General features: G+C 48.2%; 2 protein-coding genes and 1 pseudogene across 2 annotated transcripts; 1 reads left to right on the top strand and 2 right to left on the bottom strand.

The window, feature by feature from the left end:
* Positions 1 to 4,049: 4,049 nt before the first annotated feature.
* LOC147971179 (protein FAR1-RELATED SEQUENCE 5-like) lies at positions 4,050 to 5,381 on the bottom strand (annotated as a pseudogene).
* Positions 5,382 to 5,414: 33 nt separating this feature from the next.
* Positions 5,415 to 19,592, bottom strand: LOC147971180 (protein FAR1-RELATED SEQUENCE 5-like; the record flags this gene model as incomplete). Its single annotated transcript, XM_087523854.1, has 2 exons — positions 19,096 to 19,592; positions 5,415 to 5,832 (listed from the first exon to the last, which is right to left on the bottom strand). Coding segments are annotated over exons 1-2 (915 nt in total), but the record flags the coding sequence as incomplete, so codon positions are not given.
* A 5,769-nt stretch (positions 19,593 to 25,361) lies between these two features.
* On the top strand, positions 25,362 to 26,126 carry LOC147971181 (uncharacterized). The gene is made up of 2 exons (XM_087523855.1): positions 25,362 to 25,511; positions 25,614 to 26,126. The coding sequence occupies exons 1-2, from the start codon at positions 25,362 to 25,364 to the stop codon at positions 25,731 to 25,733; spliced, it is 270 nt and encodes an 89-aa protein (XP_087379981.1). The 3' UTR covers positions 25,734 to 26,126.
* Positions 26,127 to 26,874: the final 748 nt, after the last annotated feature.

Raw genomic sequence — 26,874 nt, forward strand, 5'->3', positions numbered from 1 at the left:
TTCGGCCAAATACTGACGGCATCAGTGTGCTTAATGAAGATGTTTATGACATATTCGGGATACGGAACGAGGGTGATGATGTCAGTAGCATGATAGCAATAGTACAACTAGATGCCAAAAAATTGTTCCGAATCGGTTTCTAGACAAAAGAATAGGCCTAATCCTCATCGATGAGTTGATAAAAAATATTGTTGATACTCAGTCATATGATGATGATTTTGTGAGAAGGGTCGTACTGGTTCTTATGGGTACAGTCTTAGCACCACAATCCACCAAGTTTGTTCCTTATCGTTATTACAAAATGGTGGAGGACGTGAACGCTATCAAGTCATACAATTGGAACGATTTCACGTTGGGGGTGTGCATGGATGCTATTAAAAAATCGGTCGAAGATCTTGAAAAATTCAAGTGGCCTATCGGGAACTTCGCTCTTCTTCAGGTACAAGTCATTTCGTAATAGTTGTATGTACATATGATTTTTATGTGATCTATGTGTCTGACTAGTTGTGTTTACTATCATGCAGTATATATACTGGGAAAAAGTTGAGTCAATTGGTGTGGATACATTTGATCCTTTGTCTCGTGAATACCCACTAATGCTTAACTGGCCAGAAACGGAAGGGAAAAAGCGAGACGACTATGACAACATGCACGGGCGTGGCACCGGCAATGTAAGTCAATAAGTAAAGTCCTTATTGGTTGCACATAGTAATTAATTATATTTGTTATTTAATTTATTTTTTTGTTTGTTGTACAGATTGAAAACTGCGTTAGCGAGAGTACAGACGTGCTAAGGTAGAACGTGAAGGGACTGTCCCAGAGGAAGAAACGAAGAAACCTAAACGGAAAGGTGGTGGCGGGAGTAGAAAGCCAAGCACGTCCGCGGTTTCATCGAACACGACTTGTAGTATGGACCGTGTGATGACATACATAAAGCTGCTTCACAAGGAGGTTCTCAATATACCCGAAAGATGTGCACAGGTAATTTAGAAGTTGTATTGAACATGGTTTAATTGTTCAACTACTTATCGTGTTTCATTTGTGTTTGTAGATGGTAATGGAAAGGTTGAACACGGAAGGTGTGCTGTACAAACCCAATAAGAGGGACAACAATGACGAATTTGATAATGTAGATGAAGGAGTTGGGATGGAGAATGGCCAGTACAAGTCATCAAAATATTGGCCAGATATTGATTCACCTACCGACGTAAAGGTACGAACATCTTTCACGGGTATCAATGATACCTCCGTGCCCGTTGATGACACGGGTGCTCCGGCGACGACACCGGGTAAAGGTGAAGCTACTGATCCTTTCATTATAGATGATAATGGAAACTCTCCATCTTCGGCATCAACTGTAAGTACAAAAGACTTTCCGTCTATGTCCCGAACCCCGCGGAATGCTGATATTTCTGGTGAGTCTATGGATGCTTTGTCACCAACAAAGTCCGAAGACACGTTTGAGAGTTTCCCGGCAGATAGCAACATAGGTAATGGTGAAGGCAGTCAGGAAAATGATGGTAAGAGCAAAAGAAAAAAGTTGAAATATTGCCAATACCCCTATGACATTCTCATTACCCGCAAGAAACGTGTTAAAAAAGTAAGTCAAGTACTACTTTATAATTCATTCACGCGTTATGTAATTTTTTTATTATTTTTAATGACTGTAGCTGCATTGTTTTAGATCTGTTTGCATCGTCACCACATTCAATTCTAGCAAGTTCTCTTAATATGACTCCGGATCACATAGAGGCAGCGAGAGTTTTTGTTGAGACTCTAGCATCAACAAAGAAGCATGCACGCCGAACCGTGGTCGATATGCTGCCACCAGATGGGGACATATGCACGCCAGCTATGCTTAATGATGTCCTGACATTTAAATGGTTGCATGGCGCTGTAAGTATGAGTTTGGTTTTAACATATCTCTCATTTGTACTTCACAAGTTGATAGAAATTTTTTGTTTATGTATGCAGATCATCAATGCATATTGTAAACACCTACAACACCGTGATTTTTCTGATCGTTATATATCAACAACGTGGTTTCCCAAATTTATGTTGAGTTGGGCAAGGGGAAAGACCAAGTCAGTAAATGACTCAAAACATGTTACAAAGAAAACAAAAGTCATCGCAAGAGTAATGGATGAGTATTTTAGACGGGACAAGGTATTTCTTTCATATTTATTTGTTTTTATTAGACATTACTATTTAATTGCACTAACATCATTTGGTTACTATGTAGGCGTATTTTCCTATGCACGTTAATGATAATCATTGGATAACCATAGTGATGCACACCGTCAAGGAGGAGTTTCAAGTTCTTGACTCAAATTCTAAAGGCGCAATTAGCCAAAGAATTCGCAATATGATTGCCACCCTGGTACGCTATAATTTTCACACTCGCATTCAGAAAAATATTGAGTCATATATGGAGGCCAACTCAACTCTTATGGAGGCCAACTCAACTCAACTCTTGAATAACCATAGTATATACATTAAATTCTGGTTTGTTAATTTGTTTCAGAGAGCTGGAATTTCTAAGGATATTATGGAGGCCAACTCAACTCTTGAATCAAAAAAATTTCCAGATGTCTCATCGTGGCCAATTAATGAGTATAAAATGCCAAGACAAAACGATGGGTAAGTTAAATGATTACAAGGAAGTACATGCTATATCCTAAGCTGATCACACATGTTTATTGCAGAGTGTCTTGTGGACTTTTTGTGATGTGGTGCATAAAATACTGGGACGGAGATCGCTGGACACATGAATTTGACCAGGAAGAGATTAATGAGTCAAGGCCACGTATTATCGCGGAAATTATTTTTTCAGAGGTGAAGAAATTAGAGAAGGTCAAGATGAAAATTGTTAAAATCATGGAGAAGGAATAGGTATTAGCATCGGTAGGGTTTTAGTCCCGTAGAAGGTTTCCCTACTGTTGTTGGATACTTTGAACGATTGTAATGCGACATGGCATTGGGATAGATTTTGACAACTTTTCACGTTTTATTTATCGCTTTCGTGTGAGACTAAACATTTAAATGCGTGCGGGCAAGTAATATTTTTGCTGTCCTAAAATGTATCGGTTTGCGGCTGCGATGTTATATGTACTGTTGTTTTTTCTACTCGCGGCGGTCATTTATTTATTAGAAAATATCACCGCCATCCTGAGTTGGTGCGATGTGGAAAAAACCTGCACAATTTCCCACATCGATTGTGCTGGCAGCAGCGGCGCTGGATCCGACGAATATTCCAGCCCAGCCCGTGTGGTGGCCGACAGCCGAGGCAGTGGCAGGCCCGCGCAGTCCCGCTAGTGCGGGCTGGCGTGATTCGCCGTGCGCCATGCGCGGGTCTGCTGGCCCAGCAGCCGACCGACCGACAGCCGCGCGCCCGGTGGCACAGGTCTCGTCTCGCCCCACCCAGCGGGCACATGCAACGAACCCGAGGGGGAATATGGCGATCTGTCGGCCCATAAACGACGCGCGTCGGGCGCGTGGGCCGATCCTCTTCTTGTGCGGATGGGGACGCTGGCGCGTTGTGCCGACTAAGTTTAGTCCCACCTCGCCCGCGGAGAGACGCGCCGGCCGGTTTATATACTCCCATCTTCTTCTTCTCACAAGCTCGCTACAGAACACTAATGAATGCCCTGTTGTACGCCGTGGCCTCCCCGCTCGCCGGCCGAAAAGCCTCCCAGAAGGCGCGCGCCCGGCCATGGCTGGGCTTTTTTTCAAATATTTTTTTCACATACATTAAATTTAAAAAATGTTAATCAGTTGACAAAGTCATGACAGCAGTAACACACTCATATAAACATATCATGTTTCACACATAATAATAGAAATCGCGTGTCTCATAAGATCGAACAAGGTGGCATAAAGATTAACTCAAAGTGCCATGTCTCCAATCCTTAAACAAATAAACTGAAAGTGCCAGTGCCTTCCATCGAATAAGGTGGCTTAAAGAATAAACTCAAAGTGCCATGTCTCTTATCCTTAAACAAATAAACAGAAATTACGAGTTCCTTCAATTGATTATGAATACTTCATCTTTATGCCCGGTTCCTACATAACAAATTGTAAACAACTCATCAGATAATTGTAAAGAGAGAACCCAAAAAATAATTAAAAATAATGTAAAACTTACTTTTCATTCTCAGCGCACGTTTGCCGTCTATGGCCCTCTTTCTTACAAATGCCACAAAGAGGACCGGGTTTTTTCTTAGAAAATGATTTTGATCTTCCATTTTTTGTAACATTTGGATCTTTCTTTGCCCGCCTTGTCGTGCTCTGTTTAGGGGCGCCCTTCGTGGAAACTTTCACGGGATCACCTATGACATCAACATGTTGTTGGCTGACGTGGCTCCTCATGCACATTTCTTCTACTACCAACAGCATAATTATCAGGGACCTTTTTCTTCGCTATTATATTCTGCAGACACTGCATCAACTCATCAAACACGAATGGATCATTTGAAGCAACATGAAAAGCTTTAGCTCCTGTTATACTGAGTTGACTATAGCGAGCACGCTGCTCTGCCCCTGTCCAACCCCAGCCAAACATGTCACTCTTTCGTTGTGCAGGCAGCCCACCTCTCGTAACTTTCGACATCCTCTTAAGGATGCAACACTTAGGTATTTTAGATATTTTCAGATGAACCAACACATACATAATGTGTTTGGAAGGCAATCCTTTCCGAAGCATTCGTCCACAACTGCAGTCTATCGTATTTTCAGAGTTTTCAGCTTGATAATTCACGCCGAACTAAAATGTGCGGTTATTTCTCCATGTCACGATGAAGGTGTGGCAGTCAAATCCCACTAGCATCTCAAAAATCTCAAGCTCTCCCATCTTCTTCAGATCTTGTTGAAGAATATAAAAATTGGAATGAGTGAATACTTGGGCAGCATGCTTCTCAATATCCTTATATTCTGTGACTGATGGTGGCAATGACTGATTTGAAACACAGTCATCATGCGCCTCGTTCTCACGTAGTCGAACTATGCAATTCTCATAATGCACAACTAGGTCAACAATAGTCATACCGCCGTCCAGGTGAAGGTGAAGACAAGAGTTAACGCTTTCACTCCTCTGATTACTGCGCATACCCAGAAAAAAAACCATCTGGCAGATATGATGCTGCCCACAGACTCCTCTTCCTGTACATCCTACTCAGCCACTCTTCTGTTTTATCAGTCTTCCATTTATGGACGAAAGCGTGCCATCTCGCCTCAAAGTTGGCTGGAGAGGTGGAGTAGTACAAGAGTCCCCTGAACTCATTTAGCGATTTGTAATTAAGGTGCTTCTGCATGTTTTTTTCCACGTGCCATGAGCAGAGACGGTGCAACACATCAAACAAAACCAACCGAATAGCTCGTATCATTGCAGCATCTCCATCCGTGATGATTGACCTTGGCTTTTTCTGACAATTGGCCCTCAGAAATGTCTGGAGCAGCCACACGTACGTCGCTTCGGTCTCGTCGGACACAATGTCACAACCAAAAACTGTGGTGCAACGGTGATTATTTACACCAACAAAGGGGATAAACCACATACCATATTTGTTCATCTTATACGTGTTGTCGAACACAGTCACATCTCCATACAACTGATAGTCCCGCCGCGACTGTGCATCGCACCAGAACATGCTCTTCAAACGGCCCTCCTTATCGAGCACGTACTCAAAGAAAAAGTCTGGATCCTTCTCCTTTCTGCTCCTCATAATCCCGATTGCCGTGTTAGCATCACCCTTCGCAATCAACTTCATTTTTTCTCGGCAACATAGGTTGTACACATCTCGTCTCAGAAACCCACACTTATCATACGAGCCATACCTGTCGTGGTTCTAACTCTGACAGTGATATAGGGGGGGTGAATATGGAGAGGCTAGATCTTAGCTATTGGGAAGTTGTTACACGTGAGGTTTGCGAGTTCAGGCCCTTCTCAGAGGAAGTAATAGCCCTACGTCTCGGAGCCCGGAGGCAGTCGACTGGATCATGCGTGTATGGATTACAGGGGTGCGAACCCTTCATACTGAGGAGGGGGGTGGCTTATATAGAGTTCGCCGGCCCCCCTCCTGCCCTCAGTAATGCAGGGTTTAAGGTACATTTAAGGTCGGGCGTTACTGGTAACGCCCCTAATAAAGTGCTATAATGACCATAAAGACTACTTAACGGCTGACCGCTTGCCTGCGGAGTGACTATAGGTCTCCTGGCAGTCAAGTGGTTGGCTTCATGGTCGAGTGGCTAGCTTCATGGTCGAGTGATAGCTTCTTGGTCGAGTGTCTTGAATCCGTCAAGTGGGATACCTTCGAGTCGATTGAAAGGTGACTTCTTCTAGGGATGTCCTTGGGCAGGGCTCTTTGGACGGGTCCGTGCCCCTACCCTAGGTACATAGCTTCATCATTAGCCCCCGAATGGATCGAGGTTAGAGTGGGGAAAGAGTTGGGGATCTTTCCGACTGGTTCTTTGGGCTACATGAGTGCCTCGCTTTGGGTCAATCGTCACGGATGATGTTGCCAACCTTTTTTCAGTCGCCTTGATCCATTCCAGGCCTTTCATCGAGTGAATTTCTTTACTTGTGACATACCGAGTGCCGGCGCGGGCGGGGTCTTCTGTTTTGGCAAGTCGTTCTGCGGCCCGCGAATGTCGCGGGATTCGGATTTTGGGAAGCGCGCGGGACGGGAGCGGCCGCAGTAATCGGAAGCGATAAAGCGGAGGCTCCTCGATCCTCGCGACGCCTTTTTCGCCACGTACCGCGCGCGCGTCTGCTGCGGGATTTGACTGGATAGCCTGGGCCTACCAGTCAGCCACTCGGAAGCGGTCCCTTATAAGTTGCCGGCTCGGGGTTTCCAAGCCGTGCGCTCCCTTCTGCTTTCTTTTTCTTCCTCTCTCCCTTCGCAAGTCCTTCCGCCACCTCCGTTCTCGCCCCAGCGCAGCAGGCCCGTGCGAGACTTTTGCCGGCGACGATGACGAAGGGCAAGACCTCCGCTCTGGAGCGCGCGAAGAAGGCGGCGGCGGCGGGGAAAGGGAAGAGGTCCGCTCGGGGCGGATCCTCCTCCAGGACCGCTCTGCCCAAAGGCTGGATCCAGGGGGATTGGATGCCATCAGTGATTCGGCAGGAGGACCTCGATGACATGGTCGAGGGGGGAGTCATTCCCCACGAAGCTGCGCGTCTCCCAGGGAGGGAGATCGAACCTCAACCCCGCGATGGTGAGTGCGTGCTCTTAGCTACCCACATCGACCGCGGGTTTTCTCTGCCGCCTCATCCTTTCTTCCGGAGTTTCTTGAATTTCTTCGGAGCGCAGCTCCATCACTTCACTCCCAACTCCATCGTGTACCTTGCCGCGTTCATCTCCATGTGTGAGGCTTTCTTGGGTTGCCGCCCCCATTGGGGACTTTTCAAGCACATTTTTACCTGCCGTTCCCAATCGGTCAAGAAGGCCAAGTCGAGTGACGAGAGGACGCAGGTGATCCAGTTGTGCGGGGGCTTGGCGATCCAGACGAGGGGAAAGAGCTGTTTTCCATCTATCACTTTCCCGGAGTCGGTCCGTGGTTGGCAGTCGACCTGGTTCTACTGCCAGGACCAGGCGACCCCAGGACAGTCGACTGGTCTCCCCCCTTTCTCACTCGACCGAGCTGAAAAACCTGCTTCTCTGAAAGTGACACCGGAGGAAAGGGCCCAAGTCAAAGTGCTGGCCGGTCGAGTGGTTGAGCTCGTCCGTGAGGGAGTGACCGGTATGGACCTGCTGGAGGCCTTCCTCCGGAGGCGTATCCAACCACTCCAGGCCCGTGACCATCCGATGTGGCTATACTCGGGGCTCGACGACACCACTCGGGTCCATCCAGAGGAGGTCACCGACGAGATGCTGGAGGGGTGGCTGTCGAGCATCACAGGAAACAAGGACAACCCCCGAGGAGCCAGGAGGGTGATTCCACTCGACAACTCGTACGACATGGACCAGGTATGTCCCTATGCTTCTGACTGAAGTCTTGTTTTCTCCGTTGGTCTTCTTTGGGTTGGTCGATTGACTTTTGTCTTGTCTGTTGTTTTCCAGGCGACTACTGAGATGTACTCGACGCCCAACGGGGCACAGGAGCCGACTGAGGAAGGGGAGGCGAGTGGGGGCGAGAGCGGAGACGACCAAGGCGAGTGGGAGTCCGACGGAGAAGGGGAGGGAGGCGACGATGTCGACTCCAGCGAGGAGGAGGAGGAGGTTGAACCCCCTCACCCGGAGGGGCAATCCAAGCTCGCGCACGATCCGGCGCAGGAACGTGGCAAGGCGACTGCTCCTATTGGGCAGTCGTCGAAACGCCCTCGGACCTCTTCTCCTACGCTGACTGGAAAGGCTCCCAAGCACCCACGCGCAGCGCCGTCCAAGCCGCCCAAGGCTCTGCCCAAGATGAAGATAGCTGTCCCTACCATCTCCGGGTAATGATAAAACTTTCTTTCCTTCGTCGACCATGGATAGATCCTTGGTCGATTCATTGAGCCAACTGACTTTTGAGATTTGCAGCGCTGCTACTTCTGAGGTCTCTGCCAAGGACGGCGACCAAGAGATGGAGGATGCTGTCACCTCCAACCCTGGTACGACTGCTGACGTTCTGCTTTCGGGTCGACTGAACATTTATTGTAACTCTGGTCGATTGAATGTTTCCCTTGCAGCCCCTCCTCATGTTATCGACCTCCCGGATGATGACGACGACGGTCCGTTGAGGGTGAGGAGGCACAAGAAGGCGTCGGCTGACAAGACCCCCCAATCCGCTCCGGCGTCTGAGGCCGTAGCTCGGGATGGTGGTGACACCACTCGGGCTTCTGTGACCTTCGCCGTTCCTCTAGCGAGTGCGCGACCTTCGACGTCGACCGCGGATCCGCCTTCACTTTTTGCTGCGTACCCTGTTCCTGAGGACCAAGCGGCTGCCGCAAGAGAGGCTATACGCCAGGCGGGTATCATGATGGAGCAAGTGAAGATGGCTCGGGAGGCCAGCCAAGCAGCCTATGACGCGAGCTCGGCTCTTCAGAGCAACGTCCAGGTCAGTCGACTCAACGCTTGGTCTGTTATGATATGCTGTTTGAAGAGTCTCTTTTCCAAAGATCTTTTGTCTCTGTACACCCACTGGGTGTGTCTGCCAATCTTTGGACGAGTGGGGGCACGCTAAGTGCACCCACTGGGTGTAGTCCCCGAGACTACGGTGGACTGCTGGCAGTCGACTGTAGTCTTTACATTGCGTTGCTGTAGCTGTATTTCTTCACTCGGTTTGGTCGGGCCAGGTCGAGTAGCTGTATCCGGTCGACTGCGGGCAGTCGACTTTTTCTCTTTTTTTTGGTCAAACCAGTGGGGGCACGCTGAGTGCACCCACTGGGTGTAGTCCCCGAGACTACTGTCGAATGTTTTTGATTCGGCTGTGGTCTTAGAAACGTCATCCTTGTCTCTTGGTTGCTCGGAAGCAACATGTCTTGGACGTCTGTCGACTGATTTTTCTTTTTGCAGAAATCTTGTGAACTTGTAGCTCTCTATACTGAGTTGGAGAATCAGCAGATCCAGCTCAACCTTAACTTGAAGCTTGCTCAGGAGAATTTGAAGAAGGCACAAGAAGAAGCAAAAGGTATGGCTGGTGAGGTTCTCCATTCTTAACGGGTGGCTTTTCTTTCTTGCCCATTCCTGATGTCGGTTCCATTCGACGCGCCGCAGATAAATTGGAGGAAGCTCTGAAGAAGAAGGACCAAGACCTTGCAGAGGCACAGAAGGAGGCCTCGAGCAAAACGAAGCTCGCGGAAGAGAAGCTGGCTTCGGTCGGAGCTCTTGAACAGGAGAACTCCAGACTGAAAACTGCTCTCGAGGCAGCTAATCGAGATGTCAGTCGACTGAAGAAGGAGAAGATGGCTCTGCAAGACAAGGCGGGTGAGCTGGCGGGGAAGGCAAAAGATCTGGAGGCTTATCTCGGTGGACTCACCAAGAAGCTGTTCCTCATGCTCGAAGGTAATTACTCTGCCCCGACTGTCTTGCAGTTTACCAAGCCTGTGTAGGGCCACTGACTTACTCTCGAATTGTGTTTGCAGAATTCTGCCAGAACTTTGAAGAGGAGACCAGTCGAGTGGAGCCAAGCTTGGACCCTGTTAACTCTCTTGTGAAGGACGAGGCTGCAATGAACGTGCTCCGTCTGGAGTCTCGTACTGCCAGCGTCGTTGACTATCTGGCTCGGCTGAAAGTTGCGATGTCGCGGATCGACACATCACTCTGGCCTGGGACGACGCTTCAGAATGACCTCGAGTCTCTGATGGCTCGACTTAACGAAGTCCTAGGTCGAGTGGCGGAATGGAAGAAATCTTCTACCAGATGTGGTGCCGATGTCGCTCTGTCTCTGGTCCGCGTCCATTGCAAGGAGGCGCGAGAAGAAAAGCTGGCGGCCATCCAAGTTGCCAATACCAGGAAGCACAGCTTTCAAGACTTCATGGAGACCTTTATTGCCGCCGCCACCCATATTGCCGACGGGATCGACTTGGATGAGTTCGTCACCCCTTCTAGTCCTCCTCCTGAGGAGTGAAAAACTTTGAATTTACCTTGGAATGCCGAGTGGACTTGTAACAGTTAAACTCTGCCGAGCCGATGGCTCGAGTACTTTGAGGTCTGGGACCTTTTAGGCTTTATCCAAACTTGATTTCTCGTTGGTTACCTTCATGGTTTGATTCGTCGAGTGGAACTTGATCTTCACTCGGAATAACCTTGTATTTGCGGCGCAACTCCGAAGGAGAAAGTAGCAGTCGACTTGTGCCTCATCGTCCTTGCGGATTGGGTTGTGTCTGTACTCAGGCGAGCACTGGGCCGCAGCTAAGTCCCCAAGTGGGAGGTTTGCTCCCACTCGATAGGATTTTTAAATACTTAGGCGAGCGCTGGGCTGCAGCTAAGCCCCCGAGTGGGAGGATTGCTCTCCACTCGGTAGGATTTTTTCGAACTTAGGCGAGTGTCTGACTGTAGCTAAGTCTCTTAGTGAGAGAACTTAGGCGAGTACTGGACTGCAGCTAAGCCCCCGAGTGGGAGGTTTGCTCTCCACTCGGTAGGATTTTTCAAACTTAGGCGAGTGTCTGACTGCAGCTAAGTCTCTTACTGGGAGAACTTAGGCGAGTACTGGACTGCAGCTAAGCCCCCGAGTGGGAGGTTTGCTCTCCACTCGGTAGGATTTTTCAAACTTAGGCGAGTGCCGGACTGCAGCTAAGTCTCTAAGTGAGAGGACTTAGGCGAGTGCTGGACTGCAGCTAAGCCCCCGAGTGGGAGGATCGCTCTCCACTCGGTAGGATTTTTCAAACTTAGGCGAGTGTCTGACTGCAGCTAAGTCTCTTACTGGGAGAACTTAGGCGAGTACTGGACTGCAGCTAAGCCCCCGAGTGGGAGGTTTGCTCTCCACTCGGTAGGATTTTTCAAACTTAGGCGAGTGCCGGACTGCAGCTAAGTCTCTAAGTGAGAGGACTTAGGCAAGTGCTGGACCGCAGCTAAGCCCCCGAGTGGGAGGATCGCTCTCCACTCGGTAGGATTTTTCAAACTTAGGCGAGTGTCTGACTGCAGCTAAGTCTCTTACTGGGAGAACTTAGGCGAGTACTGGACTGCAGCTAAGCCCCCGAGTGGGAGGTTTGCTCTCCACTCGGTAGGATTTTTCAAACTTAGGCGAGTGCCGGACTGCAGCTAAGTCTCTAAGTGAGAGGACTTAGGCAAGTGCTGGACCGCAGCTAAGCCCCCGAGTGGGAGGATCGCTCTCCACTCGGTAGGATTTTTCAAACTTAGGCGAGTGTCTGACTGTAGCTAAGTCTCTTAGTGAGAGAACTTAGGCGAGTGCTGGACTACAGCTAAGCCCCCGAGTGGGAGGATCGCTCTCCACTCAGTAGGATTTTTCAAACTTAGGCGAGTGCCAGACTGCAGCTAAGTCTCCAAGTGAGAGAACTTAGGCGAGTGCTGGACTGCAGCTAAGCCTCCGAGTGGGAGGTTTGCTCTCCACTCGGTAGGATTTTTCAAACTTAGGCGAGTGCCGGACTGCAGCTAAGTCTCTAAGTGAGAGGACTTAGGCGAGTGCTGGACCGCAGCTAAGCCCCCGAGTGGGAGGATCGCTCTCCACTCAGTAGGATTTTTTTCAGACTTAGGCGAAATGGATTCGCGGCTAAGTCACCCACTGGGGGATTTCGTATGTAAACAAAAGTGACAGTAATTATTGGAACACTCTTGCCTTTGATAAAAATGAACTGCGGAAATTTTTCTTATTACATCTCGTCCAAGGGAGAACTTAAGTGTAAAATGGGCGGAGTAGCTCCGCATTCCAAGCTCGTGGCTCGTCGATCTGGTGATCAACATTGTAGAGGTGATATGCTCCATTGTGGAGGACTCTGGTGACGATGAAGGGGCCTTCCCAAGTAGGAGTAAGCTTGTGTGGATTCTGTTGATCCACTCGGAGGACCAAATCTCCTTCCTGGAAGGCTCGGCTCTTCACATTTCTGGCATGGAATCGACGCAAGTCTTGCTGATAAATGGTCGATCTGATCATGGCCATCTCCCTCTCTTCTTCTAGGAGGTCGACTGCGTCTTGCCGGGCCTGTTCTGCTTCATGTTCGGTGTAAAGTTTGACTCGGGGCGCGTTGTGAAGAAGATCACTTGGCAGAACTGCTTCGGCTCCATAAACCAGAAAGAATGGAGTTCTTCCGGTCGATCGGTTAGGGGTGGTCCTCAATCCCCACAGAACTGACGGAAGCTCGTCGCCCCAAGCACCTGCTGCGTGCTTGAGATCATGCATCAGTCGAGGCTTTAGTCCTTTGAGAATCAGACCATTTGCTCTTTCGGCTTGTCCATTCGACTGGCGATGGGCGACTGATGCGTAGTCGACTCGAGTGCCTTGAGAGGCGCAAAAAGCTCTGAACTTGTCTGAATCGAAGTTTGACCCATTGTCAGTGATGATGCTATGTGGGACTCCATATCTGAATGTTAGCCCTCTGACGAAACTGATAGCAGTGCAAGCATCAAGATTCTTGATAGGCTTAGCTTCAATCCATTTGGTAAACTTGTCGACTGCCACAAGCACATGAGTGAAACCACTTCTACCTGTTCTCAGTGGACCAACCATGTCTAGTCCCCAGACAGCAAAGGGCCAGACGAGTGGAATGGTCTTCAGGGCTGTCGCAGGCTTGTGTGACATGTTGGAGTAGAACTGGCACCCTCCACACTTGTCGACTATCTCTTTTGCCATCTCATTTGCTCTAGGCCAGTAAAATCCCGCTCGGTATGCTTTAGCCACGATGGTCCGAGAGGACGCATGGTGACCACAGGTTCCCGAGTGGATATCATCAAGGATTATCCGACCCTCTTCTAGTGTTATGCACTTCTGACCAATTCCAGTCGTGCTTTCCCTATACAGCTACCCCTTTATGACTGTGAAGGCCTTGGATCGGCGGACGATCTGTCGAGCCTCTTCCTCGTCCTCTGGGAGTTCTTTCCTTAGGATATACGCGATGTACGGTATCGTCCAATCGGGAGTGATCGTCAAGACTTCCGTGATCAGGTCGACCACAGCAGGAACCTCGACTTCAGTCGGATCTGTGGCACTTTTCGGTTGTGGGGCTTCTTCTGTGAAAGGATCCTCCTGGACTGACGGCGAGCGGATGTGCTCCAGAAACACATTGCTGGGAATGGCTTCTCTCTTAGAGCCTATCTTTGCCAGATCATCAGCTGCTTGATTTTTCAGTCGGGGGATGTGATGAAGCTCTAACCCCTCGAATTTCTTTTCTAGCTTTCTCATAGCATTGCAATAACTGGTCATAGTCGGACTTCTGACATCCCACTCCTTCATCACCTGATTAACTACCAGATCTGAGTCGCCATAGACCATGAGGCGACGGACGCCGAGTGAAATGGCCATGCGCAACCCGTACAAAAGTGCTTCATATTCTGCTCCATTATTGGAGGAATCGAAGTGAATCTGGAGAACATATCTGAGCTTATCTCCTCGGGGGGAGACTAGAACTACCCCAGCACCGGAACCATTCAGCATCTTAGATCCATCGAAGAACATGGTCCAGTGCTCCGAGTGAACTTGAGTCGGAAGTTGCTGTTCAATCCACTCGGCGATGAAATCTACGATTGCTTGGGACTTGATAGCCTTCTTTGCTTCAAACTTGATATCTAAGGGAAGGAGTTCAATCGCCCACTTGGCCACTCGACCGGCTGCATCTCTGTTATGCAGAATCTCTGACAGTGGGGCGTCGCTGACGACTGTAATGGAGTGGTCAGAGAAGTAATGCGCAACCTTCTTCGTGGTCATGAAAATCCCATATACAAGCTTCTGATAGTGAGGGTATCTTTGTTTTGAAGGGGTCAAAACTTTAGACAGATAATAGACTGGGCGCTGAACTCTGAAGGCCTTTCCTTCTTCTTCCTGCTCGACCGTAAGTACTGTGCTGACAACTTGTCCTGTGGCTGCAATGTAAAGCAGCAGAGGCTCTTTGCTGATTGGGGCAGCAAGCACCGGCTGGGTGGAGAGCAGAGCTTTGAGCTCTGCAAATGCTGCGTCAGCTTCTGGAGTCCACTCGAACTTGTCAGACTTCTTCATCAGTCGGTAAAGAGGCAACGCCTTCTCACCGAGACGAGAAATGAATCGACTTAGAGCGGCCAAGCAGCCTGTAACCTTTTGGACATCGTGCACGCGTACAGGGCGCTTCATCCGGAGTATGGTGCCAACTTTTTCAGGATTGGCATCGATCCCCCGTTTGGAAACGAAAAAACCGAGTAACTTTCCACCAGGAACTCCGAACGTGCACTTTGATGGATTGAGCTTGATATCATACCTCCTAAGGTTGGCAAAGGTTTCAGCAAGGTCAGCCCGCAGGTCGGAACCTTTCCGTGACTTGACCACAATATCATCCATGTATGCCTCCACATTCCGACTGATTTGAGTGAGTAGACACTTCTGAATCATTCTCATGAACGTGGCTCCGGCGTTTTTGAGGCCGAACGGCATGATGACGCAACAGAAGCATCCGAAAGGAGTGATGAAAGCTGTTTTGATCTCGTCGGGTCCATACAGACGGATCTGATGGTACCCGGAATAGGCATCTAGAAAAGACAATCTCTCGCACCCAGCAGTCGAGTCGACTATTTGGTCGATGCAAGGGAGAGGAAAATGATCTTTCGGGCAGGCCCGATTGATATGTTTGAAATCAATGCACATGCGAAGTGACTTGTCCTTCTTGGGGACCATGACGACATTGGCGAGCCACTTGGAGTGGTAAATCTCTCGGATGAACTCCGCTGCTAAGAGCCGAGCTACCTCCTCGACAATGGCTTGCTTCTTCTGGACGGCGGACCGTCGAAGATGTTCCTTCACAGGCTTGAATTTTGGGTCGACTCGTAGACGGTGCTCGGCCAGCCCTCTGGGAACTCCAGGCATGTCAGAGGGCTTCCATGCGAAGACGTCCCAGTTCTCACGGAGGAGCTGGACGAGCGCTTCTTCCTATTTGGAGTCGAGCGTCATTGAGATGTGAGTCGGGGCAGCATCGGGGTCGGTTGGGTGAATGTGGGCTGGCTTTGTTTCACCGGACGACTGAAAAGCTGATTCTGAAGCAGGCTTCTTGGCCCGTAGCAATTCACTCGGATCGGCAGTCTTTTGGTACTCTTGCAGCTCGACCACTGCCATCTGAGCATCAGCGATCTTTGAGCCTTTCTGAAAACACTCTTCTGCTTTCTTTCGGTTGCCTGTAACAGTGATTACACCTTTAGGGCCAGGCATCTTCAATTTGAGGTACACGTAACATGGTCGAGCCATGAAGCGTGCGTAAGCTGGCCTGCCCAAAATGGCATGATAAGCACTTTGGAAGTCCACAACCTTGAATGTCAACTTTTCCTTGCGGTAATTCTTTGAATCGCCGAAAACCACATCAAGAGCAATCTGGCCGAGTGATTCGGCTTTCTTGCCAGGAATGACTCCGTGGAAGCTCATGTTACTGGTACTTAGTCTGGACATTGGAATGTCCATTCCTTTCAAAGTTTCGGCGTACAGTATGTTCAGGCCACTGCCACCATCCATTAGGCCTTTGGTCAGTCGAGTGCCTTCGAAAATTGGATCGACCACCAAAGCCTGCCTCCCAGGGGTGGCAATGTGCGTAGGGTGGTTAGACTGGTCGAACGTGATGGCAGTCTGAGACCACTTCAGATAACTGGGTGTTGCCGGAGCAACCATATTCACCTCACGGTTGATGACTTTCAGTCGACTTTTGCTTTCGACATCAGCAAAAATCATCAGGGTGGAATTGATTTGGGGGTATCCCTCATCACTATCTTCCTTGTCCTCAACTCTGTCCGACTCTTTTTCCTTATCTTTGGACTGTTTGCCCTGAAACTGCTGGATCAGGAGCCGACACTGTCGAGTGGTATGCTTTGGGTAAATAAAATTACCCTCTTCATCTTTCTTGGTGTGGATGTGACATGGCAGATCCGAAACATCGTTTCCATCCTGATCTTTGACTTTCTTGGGCTTCCAGGTGCCCTTGGGTTTTCCCTTGAAGTTTCCCTGGGCTACGGCTAGGGCCTCCCCAGGAGCGGCTGGCTCGGCCTTCCGCTTCTGTTTCCGACTGGAGTTTCCTCCGGTTTCTTGGGCGACTGCCTTGTGCTTGCCACTCCGGAGTCGGTCCTCGTCTTCACCATTAGCGTACTTGGTGGCAATCTCCATCATCCGATTCAGAGACATCTCTCCAGTTCGACCGAACTTCAGATTCAGCTCTCTGTATTTAACGCCTTCCTTGAAGGCACAAACTGCTTGATGGTCTGGCACATTCTCAACCGAGTGATGCAGTGTGATCCACCTCTGGATGTATTCCCTCAGAGTTTCATTCGGTTTCTGCACGCAAGACCGCAGCTCTGTAAGGCCTGCAGGTCGCTTGCATGTTCCTTCAAAGGTTGTGATAAACACTCGGGAGAGGTCTTCCCAAGTGTAAATGCTGTTGGGTGCCAACTGATTTAGCCACGCTCTGGCTGAGCCCTCTAACATGAGAGGCAAATGCTTCATGGCCACCTCATCATTGCCACCGCCAATCTGTACAGCCACTCGGTAATCTTCGAGCCAAGTGTCAGGCTTAGATTCACCGGTGAACTTGCTGATTCCAGTCGCCAGCCTGAAATTGGGAGGAATCACTGCGGCTCTAATGGCTCGACTGAAACACTCTGGCCCTGAAACACGTATTCTGCTGCTGGCGGGCGCATCTCTGTTCTGGCCTTCCCGATGAGCCATGTTCCTGTCAACCAAGCCTTGAACGAGGACAGATCTCGCGTCAAATCCTGGGTCCCTGGGGTCGACGGGAATCCTCTGCCCAACGCTATGGGGGCGTCTATCATCTCGATGTCGAGGCGCATATGACCCACTCCTCGGGGGAGGGGTTGGCACTCGACGTCGATCATCACGATCGGATCGGTGATCGTACTGCTCATTCCTTCTGTACTGATCATGTCGGTCGCCACATCCCTCACGCCTCGGGGGCGACCGCGGGCTGTGAGCCGACTGGACTGTATTTGTTGCAATGAATCGACTGTGGATCCTGTTCTGCGACTGAGAAACAGTGGAATTCTGGTTTCCCGCCGCTCGGAGCAACACTCTGATCTGTAACAAGCCCCTGCCAGCCCCCGACTGGGAGGGCTGAATCGATTCTGCTATACGGGCCGCGGCGGCCAAATTCTGAACTGGGGTTCGATATACCTGCGTCGGCGGGAAGAGCTGACGTCGACTAGACTCGGGAGCCCGCTGACGCACTCGCTCGTCGAGTGCTCGCTGGAGATTCTCCAGTCGAGTGCACTCGGCCAAATTAGCCAAGCGCGCGTCCTCCAAGGCCCGGGCCTCGGGGGACTCTCCGATGATAGGAGTGCGGAGTGCGTCTGTGTTCCGGCGGCGAAGCTCCTCTCGCTGCGATGACGTGAGAGGTTCGGGGAGATACTCATCGTGGGGATGCGATGGGTCGCCCCCACCCGCGCCTCCACCAGCGCGAGGGAAACCAGGAGGACTGTGCGTTCCATCGACTGCCAGGATCTCAGCCGCTGGGTCGCTGCTGTCGCACTCGGATGCGGTCTCCGCGGAGCCAGTCGACAGGTCGAATAGGCCGCAGAGGGATTCGTCGGGCTCAATTGCCGCGATTTGCGGGGCGCCGACTGGCGAGCCACGGCATGTCTCACCCACCTCTGAAGTCTCGACCGACCGGAGCGCTTGCGCCGGTGGGAGACAGAGCGGGGGGACGATACGGGGGCCGACTGATACTGGGTCGACGGCTGCCGCAGGAGGACGCCACGAACGCATGCGCGGAAATGCGTCGCACCGCGGACAGGGAGCGCGTCGATGTCGAGTGGCGCCTCCTGAAGCCAGGCGGAATCGTCGGCGATGAACGTGAGCGCGCCGAGGCGGATCTCGCGGCCCTCCACCAAAACTCCGCACGAAACCATGATCAAAGGGATCGGAAAAATAGCAACTTCTCCAATCAGGCGCTAAGACTCCTGCCCCACGGTGGGCGCCAACTGTCGTGGTTCTAACTCTGACAGTGATATAGGGGGGTGAATATGGAGAGGCTAGATCTTAGCTATTGGGAAGTTGTTACACGCGAGGTTTACGAGTTCAGGCCCTTCTCAGAGGAAGTAATAGCCCTACGTCTCGGAGCCCGGAGGCGGTCGACTGGATTATGCGTGTATGGATTACAGGGGTGCGAACCCTTCATACTGAGGAGGGGGGGTGGCTTATATAGAGTTCGCCGGCCCCCCTCCTGCCCTCAGTAATGCAGGGTTTAAGGTACATTTAAGGTCGGGCGTTACTGGTAACGCCCCTAATAAAGTTCTATAATGACCATAAATACTACTTAACGGCTGACCGCTTGCCTGCAGAGTGACTATAGGTCTCCTGGCAGTTGAGTGGTTGGCTTCATGGTCGAGTGGCTAGCTTCATGGTCGAGTGATAGCTTCTTGGTCGAGTGTCTTGAATCCGTCGAGTGGGATATCTTCGAGTCGATTGAAAGGTGACTTCTTCTAGGGATGTCCTTGGGCAGGGCTCTTTGGACGGGTTCGTGCCCCTACCCTAGGTACATAGCTTCATCAATACCTGCTAATGAAGTTGTCGACGATGATATGCTTTCTGATCCCAGCTCCTTCCATCGCCAAGATCTCAGCTATCTGGTGATCTCCCATCACTCGATGTGACCGCAGAAATACCACCTCATCTGGTCTCGCTAACAAATGGTTGTGATCATCCATAAAAGCTGCCACGAACCAAACTCCACGTCCTTTGTCCAACTTCACGACTAAATGTGCGCCACACTCGCAACGAGTCTCAGGTCTTAGCCTGCGGGTACGGCCCTCAGGGTTTAAAAATTTACTGAGACGTTTTCCTGCCCTCGAGCAAACGTATCGCCTATACCGAACAGTGGTTGAAAGTCCTTTTCCTCGTTTCACCTTATCTTTTCTGATACTGAATCCACGGTCTTTGGCGTAGTTATTATAGAACATGTAGGCCTCCCATTGTGATGCAAATGTCATACCCATAACCTTCAACTGTGTCTCCAGTGCACGTTGCTGGATTTCAGCTTCCTCAATGTCCATATTAGCTCCATCCTCATGCTCATATTCATCATCACCACTCCAACCATCAAAGTTAGCCTACAATATTCCACATAAGCAAGTGTAAGTTGTCATCAACAAGTTTTTATTATTCAATGACATCTTAAATTTTGGACCGAACCTGGCTTATGTTATCCGCGAAAGATTCAACACCATGATTTTCCTCGTTCTGGACGTCAATATCCTCCTGCACATAAAAAATATCATATGCACATGTAAGTACCATATGGTTCTTCATCCGACGAAAAGATTGTACACGACACTTACGTTTTCACTACAAGCACCCTCCTCCTTCTTTTGAAAATCCTCCTCAGGTAAATTATCGTACGACGACCAGGATTCATTGTCGCTGCCATCATCATCATCTTTCCTATCATTACCATTCGTACGATCAACACTATCGCTACCATCCCACTCACTCGTGTCCAAAAACAGATCCGTAAATGCAGTTTCTTTATCCATTGAATGATCTCACTACCAACACTGCAATATTATAATAAAAATTGATCTATCAATTTTAAATCAAATTAAATGTACTACGATCATACAGATGACAACTTCTTATCTAACAAGTGATTGCACATAATTATTTACAGATACAATTTTTTTGACAAACTAGACGACTTACATGGCGTGCACGTGCACTTCGGCCAGCACTTCGGCCGGCCTGGCGTGGCTGCGGACGGCGAGGACGTTCCCGGAGAGGTTGATCATGGAGTTGCGTGCGGCGACGGCGTCCATGTAGGCCACGTCACCGCGACGACCTGCACGGAGGCGACATCACATACGGCGGGCGACTCCAACAACGTCCGCGCCGGCCAGATCCCGGGTGAAGACGGGGAAAATGGTCGGCGATCGGCGGGGAAAGGCGGCGATCGGCCAGACGGGAAGACGTTGGAATTGGCAGCGTGATCACGGCTAGATCGGCGGGGAAAGGTGGCGATCGACGGGTAAGGGCGGCGATCGGCGGGGCGGGGCGACGTTGGAATGGGCCGCGTGATCAACGGAGGTCGTGGTTTTTTTGTTTCACACGACGGGGAGAGGGTAGATGCGAGCCGGCGTATCGGCTCGAGCCGTGCGCTCGGCTCTACCTGTATGGGCACGCCGCATACGGCGCGGGATACGTTAAGCACCGTATGCCCAAAATGCCCTTATATGTTAAGCGAGGGGGGGGTGTACCGAAGCAGACCTCCTCATAATATTGAAGCCAAAAGATGCAAAGTTAATAATGATAGTGCAACTTATTTGTGGCACTGCCGTTTAGGTCATATTGGTGTAAAGCGCATGAAGAAAATCCATGCTGATGGGCTTTTGGAATCACTTGATTATGAATCAGTTGATGCTTGCGAACCATGCCTCATGGGCAAGATGACTAAGACTCCGTTCTCTAGAACAATGGAGCAAGCAACTGACTTATTGGAAATAATACATACTGATGTATGCAGTCCGATGAATGTTGAGGCTCGCGGCGGATATCATTATTTTCTGACCTTCACAGATGATTTGAGCAGATATGGGTATATCTACTTGATGAAACATAAGTCTGAAACATTTGAAAAGTTCAAAAACTTCAGAGTGAAGTGGAAAATCATCGTCACAAGAAAATAAAGTTTCTACGATCTGATCGCAGAGACAAACATTTGAGTTACGATTTTGGTCTTCAATTAAAACAATGTGGAATAGTTTCACGAAATCGTGCCACCTGGAACACCACAGCATAATGATGTGTCCGAACATCATAACCGTACATTATTGGATATAGTGCAATCTATGATGTTTCTTACCGATTAACCACTATAGTTTTGAGGTTATGCATTAGAGACAACTACATTCACATTAAATAGGGCACCATCTAAATCCGTTGAGACGACACCGTATGAACCATGGTTTGGCAAGAAACCTAAGCTGTCGTTTCTTAAAATTTGAGGTTGCAATGCTTATGTGAAAAAGTTTCAACCTGATAAGCTCAAACCCAAATCGGAGAAGTGCGTCTTCATAGGATACCCAAAAGAAAATGTTGGGTACACCTTCTATCACAGATCCAAAGGCAAGATATTCATTGCTGAGAATGGATCCTTTCTAGAGAAGGAGTTTCTCTCGAAAGAAGTGAGTGGGAGAAAAGTAGAACTTGATGAGGTAACCGTACCTGCTCCCTTATTGGAAAGTAGTTCATCACAGAAATCTGTTCCTGTGACTACTACACCAATTAGTGAGGAAGCTAATGATGATGATCATGTAACTTCAGATCATGTTACTATCGAACCTCGTAGGTAAACCAGAGTGAGATTCACACCAGAGTGGTACGGTAATCCTATTCTGGAGGTCATGTTACTTGACCATGGCGAACCTACGAACTATGAGGAAGCGATGATGAGCCCAGATTCCGCGAAATGGCTTGAGGCCATGAAATCTGAGATGAGATCCATGTATAAGAACAAAGTATGGACTTTGATTGACTTGCCCAAAGATCGGCAAGCCATTGAGATTAAATGGATCTTCAAGAGGAAGATGGACGCCGATAGTAGTGTTACTATCTACAAAGCTAGAATTTTCGCAAAAAGGTTTTCGACAAGTTCAAGGTGTTGACCACGATGAGAATTTCTCACTCGTATCTATGCTTAAGTCTATCCGAATCATGTTAGCTATTGCTGCATTTTATGAAATCTGGCAAATAGATAAACAAAACTACATTCCTTAATAGGATTTATTAAAGAAGAGTTGTATATGATGCAACCAGAAGGTTTTGTCGATCCTAAAGGTACTAACAAAATATGCAAACTCCAGCGATCCATCTATAGACTGGTGCAAGCATCTCGGAGTTGGAATATATGCTTTGATAAGTTGATCAAAGCATATAGTTTTATACAGACTTGCGGTGAAGCTTGTATTTACAAGAAAGTGAGTGGGAGCACTACAGCATTTCTGATAAGTATATGTGAATGACATATTGTTGATCGGAGATAATGTAGAATTATCCTGCAAAGTATAAAGGAATGTTTGAAAGGAGTTTTTCAAAGAAAGATCTCGGTGAAGCTGCTTACATATTGAGCATCAAGATCTATAGAGATAGATCAAGACGCTTGATAAGTTTTTCAATGAGTACATACCTTGACAAGATTTTGAAGTAGTTCAAAATGGAACAGTCAAAGAAAGAGTTCTTGCCTGTGTTACAAGGTGTGAAACTGAGTAAGACTCGAAACCCGACCACGACAGAAGATAGAGAGAGAATGAAAGTCATTCCCTATGCCTCAGCCATAGGTTCTATAAAGTATGTCATGCTGTGTACCAGACCTATTGTATACCCTGCCCTGTGTTTGGCAAGGGAGTACAATAGTGATCTAGGAGTAGATCACTGGACATTATTGGTCAAAATTATCCTTAGTGGAATAAGGATATGTTTCTCAATTATGGAGGTGACAAAAGGTTCGTCGTAAATGGTTACGTCGATGCAAGTTTTGACACTGATCCAGATGACTCAAAGTCTCAATCTGGATACATATTGAAAGTGGGAGCAATTAGCTAGAGTAGCTCCGTGCAGAGCATTGTTGACATAGAAATTTGCAAAATACATACGGATCTGAATGTGGCAGACCCGTTGACTAAACTTCCCTCACAAGCAAAACATGATCACACCTTAGTACTCTTTGGGTATTAATCACATAGCGATGTGAACTAGATTATTGACTCTAGTAAACCCTTTGGGTGTTGGTCACATGACGATGTGAACTATGGGTGTTAATCACATGGTGATGTGAACTATTGATGTTAAATCACATGGCGATGTGAGATAGATTATTGACTCTAGTGCAAGTGGGAGACTGAAGGAAATATGCCCTAGAGGCAATAATAAAGTTATTATTTATTTCTTTATATCATGGTAAATGTTTATTATTCATGCTAGAATTGTATTAACCGGAAACATAATACATGTGTGAATACATAGACAAACAGTATGTCACTAGTATGCCTCTACTTGACTAGCTCGTTGAATCAAAGATGGTTAAGTTTCCTAGCCATAGACATGAGTTGTCATTTGATTAACGGGGTCACATCATTAGAGAATGATGTGATTGACTTGACCCATTCCGTTAGCATAGCACTTGATCGTTTAGTTTGTTGCTATTGCTTTCTTCATAACTTATACATGTTCCTATGACTATGAGATTATGCAACTCCCGTTTACCGGAGGAACACTTTGTGTGCTACCAAACATCACAACGTAACTGGGTGATTATAAAGGTGCTCTACAGGTGTCTCCGAAGGTACTTGTTGGGTTGGCGTATTTCGAGATTAGGATTTGTCACTCCGATTGTCGGAGAGGTATCTCTGGGCCCACTCGGTAATGCACATCACTTTAAGCCTTGCAAGCATTACAACTAATGAGTTAGTTGCAGAATGATGTATTACGGAACGAGTAAAGAGACTTGCCGATAACGAGATTGAACTAGGTATTGAGATACCGACGATCGAATCTCGGGCAAGTAACATACCGATGACAAAGGGAACAGCGTATGTTGTTATGCGGTCTGACCGATAAAGATCTTCGTAGAATATGTGGGAGCCAATATGAGCATCCAGGTTCCGCTATTGGTTATTGACCGGAGACATGTCTCGGTCATGTCTACGCAGTTCTCGAACCCGTAGGGTCCGCACGCTTAAAGTTTCGGTGACGATTGTATTATGAGTTTATGTGATTTGATGTACCGAAGGTAGTTCGGAGTCTCGGATGAGATCGGGGACATGACGAGGAGTCTCGAAATGGTCGAGACGTAAAGATCGATATATTGGACGACTATATTCGGACATCAGAAAGGTTCCGAGTGATTCGGGTATTTTCGGGGGTACCGGGGAGTTACGGGAATACGAGGAAGAAGTAATGGGCCTCATGGGCCAAGTGGTGGAAGAGAGGAGGCAGGGCGCGCGGCCCCCCTAGCCCAAACCGAATTGGACTAGGGGGCCGGCCTCCCTTTCCTCCTTTTCCTCCTTCTCCTTCCTTCTCCTTCTCCTCCTTCCTTTCCTCCTAGTAGGAGTAGGAAAGGGGAGTCCTACTCCTACTAGGAGGAGGACTCCTCCTCCTGGCGCGCCCATAGAGGGTCGGCCGGCCTCCCCCTTGCTCCTTTATATACAGGGGCAGGGGGCACCTCTAAACACACAAGTTGATCAGTTGATCTCTCCTAGCCGTGTGCGGTGCCCCCCTCCACCATATTCCACCTCAGGCATATCGTAGCAGTGCTTAGGCGAAGCCCTGCGTCGGTAGCAACATCATTACCGTCACCACGCCGTCGTGCTGACGGAACTCTCCCGTGAAGCTCTGCTGGATCGGAGTTCGCGGGACGTCATCGAGCTGAACGTGTGCTGAACTCGGAGGTGCCGTGCGTTCGGTACTTGGATCGGTCGGATCGTGAAGACGTACGACTACATCAACCGCGTTGTGCTAACGCTTCTGCTTTCGGTCTACGAGGGTACGTGGACAACACTCTCCCCTCTCGTTGCTATGCATCACCATGATCTTGCGTGTGTGTAGGAAAATTTTGAAATTACTACGTTCCCCAACAACTGACATATCTGAGAATTTAATGATCTATCAGCAACTAGGTAGATGTACTCACCTCAAACTATTATTTTTGTGTGCTTCAGCTCATTTAACTACATGTTAATTTACTCATAAACCTCTTGCTGCAGCTACAGGTTCCTTTGTAAAAATTATTGATTATTCTGAAATCTTATTATTAGGTGTTAAGCTTCAGGCTGATGTATTGGTTGAGATCGAGGAGAGGGGATACGAGGGGTGGGAAAGGTGAAGGTGATGCCGGCCGGCTGGCGCCTCACCACTGGCTCCTGTTTTGCAGCGGCAAAGAGAACGGTGCTGAGGATGTGTTGCTCTATGCACGGCTGTCAGAAGTACATCCTTGCTATGATGTGTATGTTTTCTCTACTTTCCTCCTATTGCTCTATTCCCAATTTTACAAATGCTAAGTTGGTGGTTGACTTCGTTTCTTTCAGATTTTTCTGTGGCTTTCTCCATTAGAATATTTTTCCTCAACGACCATATCAACCTGTCTGGTGTTTGCACATGTCATTTTGGTTGAGGTGTGTGCAAGATCATCCCTCTCTAAACTGTAAATTTGTCTGTATGTTTTGGTAGATTTGATTTATCGATGGCGAAGGCAGGCTGGCTGTACTACAAGGCGGGGTGCCATTGTTATTTTGGTTTCGGCTCATGAACTTCTTATCAGTTTTCCTATGAAAGAAAATCAATCTGTGTATGTATGATACTTGTTAATACTTTAACTGCAGTTGAGGATACAAATGTGATTACATTAATCATTTGTTAAACAGGTTACCACCATTCCGCTCTTCCTCGTGATGGTATAGGAGTACATACTAATTCGATAAACAAGAGGCGAAGTTGCCAACGCCTGAGATAGTGGTTCCTACCTCTGGCCTTCGCACCTTTAGTTCCGCAAGTAGTTAAGCAACTCAAATGGTAAGAACTTCAGGGTTCTTTTTTCTCTTTCTTTCTTTTCTCTTGGGACTGTTTATTCTCTGTTTGTATATATTTCCTTTTATTGAAATAAAGGACTGTGTGGCCTTTGCTCCACATAAGGTAGTCAAAATAAAGTACTTCCTCTAATCCATATTAGTTGTCGTTGATTTAGTAGTGTACTAAATCAATGACAATTAATATGGATCAGAGGAGGTAACATGTATTTTGTTAAAACTGCTTGAAGTAACTAGGGCCAAGTAACATACTATGTGATTGTTGTGTGTGCTCGTGGCATGTGAATCTGATTAGACCATCATAGTTGGATAATAGCAGTCTTGGGGAGGAATACGATGTGTGTTTCAGATATTTAAGAGCGGTATGATTATGTTTCAATTTCGAAGACATGGTTTCTTGTTATGCCTTATAAGGTTGAGGCATGTGCTATAGAGGCAAGGAAGATTACTTTGATTTTGTTGATTATTAGGGTTTTTGATAATGCAACTTCTTTTGGAATCTGTTATTAGTGTTTTATATATTGTTCCCCCAAATGTCATTTTTTGTTTAGTTATGTATTGGCAACCGTTTCCTTCTTCCATTGTAGTAAGTAGAAGTAATATATTTTCCTGACCATGCCCTTCTTTTCCTAGGCCAGCGATTTGCTTTCTCCTAGGTTTACAGTGGCTGCAGCCTCCTATTTGTGACGTCGTAGCCCCAAAGGTATCCTTCTCTCTATACTGAATCTGATTTTTTGCATTTTGGGTTTGGATATGTTTGCTA

The sequence above is a fragment of the Triticum urartu genome, chromosome 5A, assembly GCF_056163025.1.
Source record: "Triticum urartu cultivar PI428250 chromosome 5A, HENAU_Tu73, whole genome shotgun sequence".
Taxonomy (NCBI): Eukaryota; Viridiplantae; Streptophyta; class Magnoliopsida; order Poales; family Poaceae; genus Triticum; species Triticum urartu.

Bases quoted from the DNA above. Each gene is read 5' to 3' on its own strand.
- LOC147971181 (XM_087523855.1), top strand. From the start codon at position 25,362: ATGTATTGGTTGAGATCGAGGAGAGGGGATACGAGGGGTGGGAAAGGT. The intron at 25,512-25,613 runs GTACATCCTTGC...CGTTTCTTTCAG, and splicing joins TCTATGCACGGCTGTCAGAA to ATTTTTCTGTGGCTTTCTCC.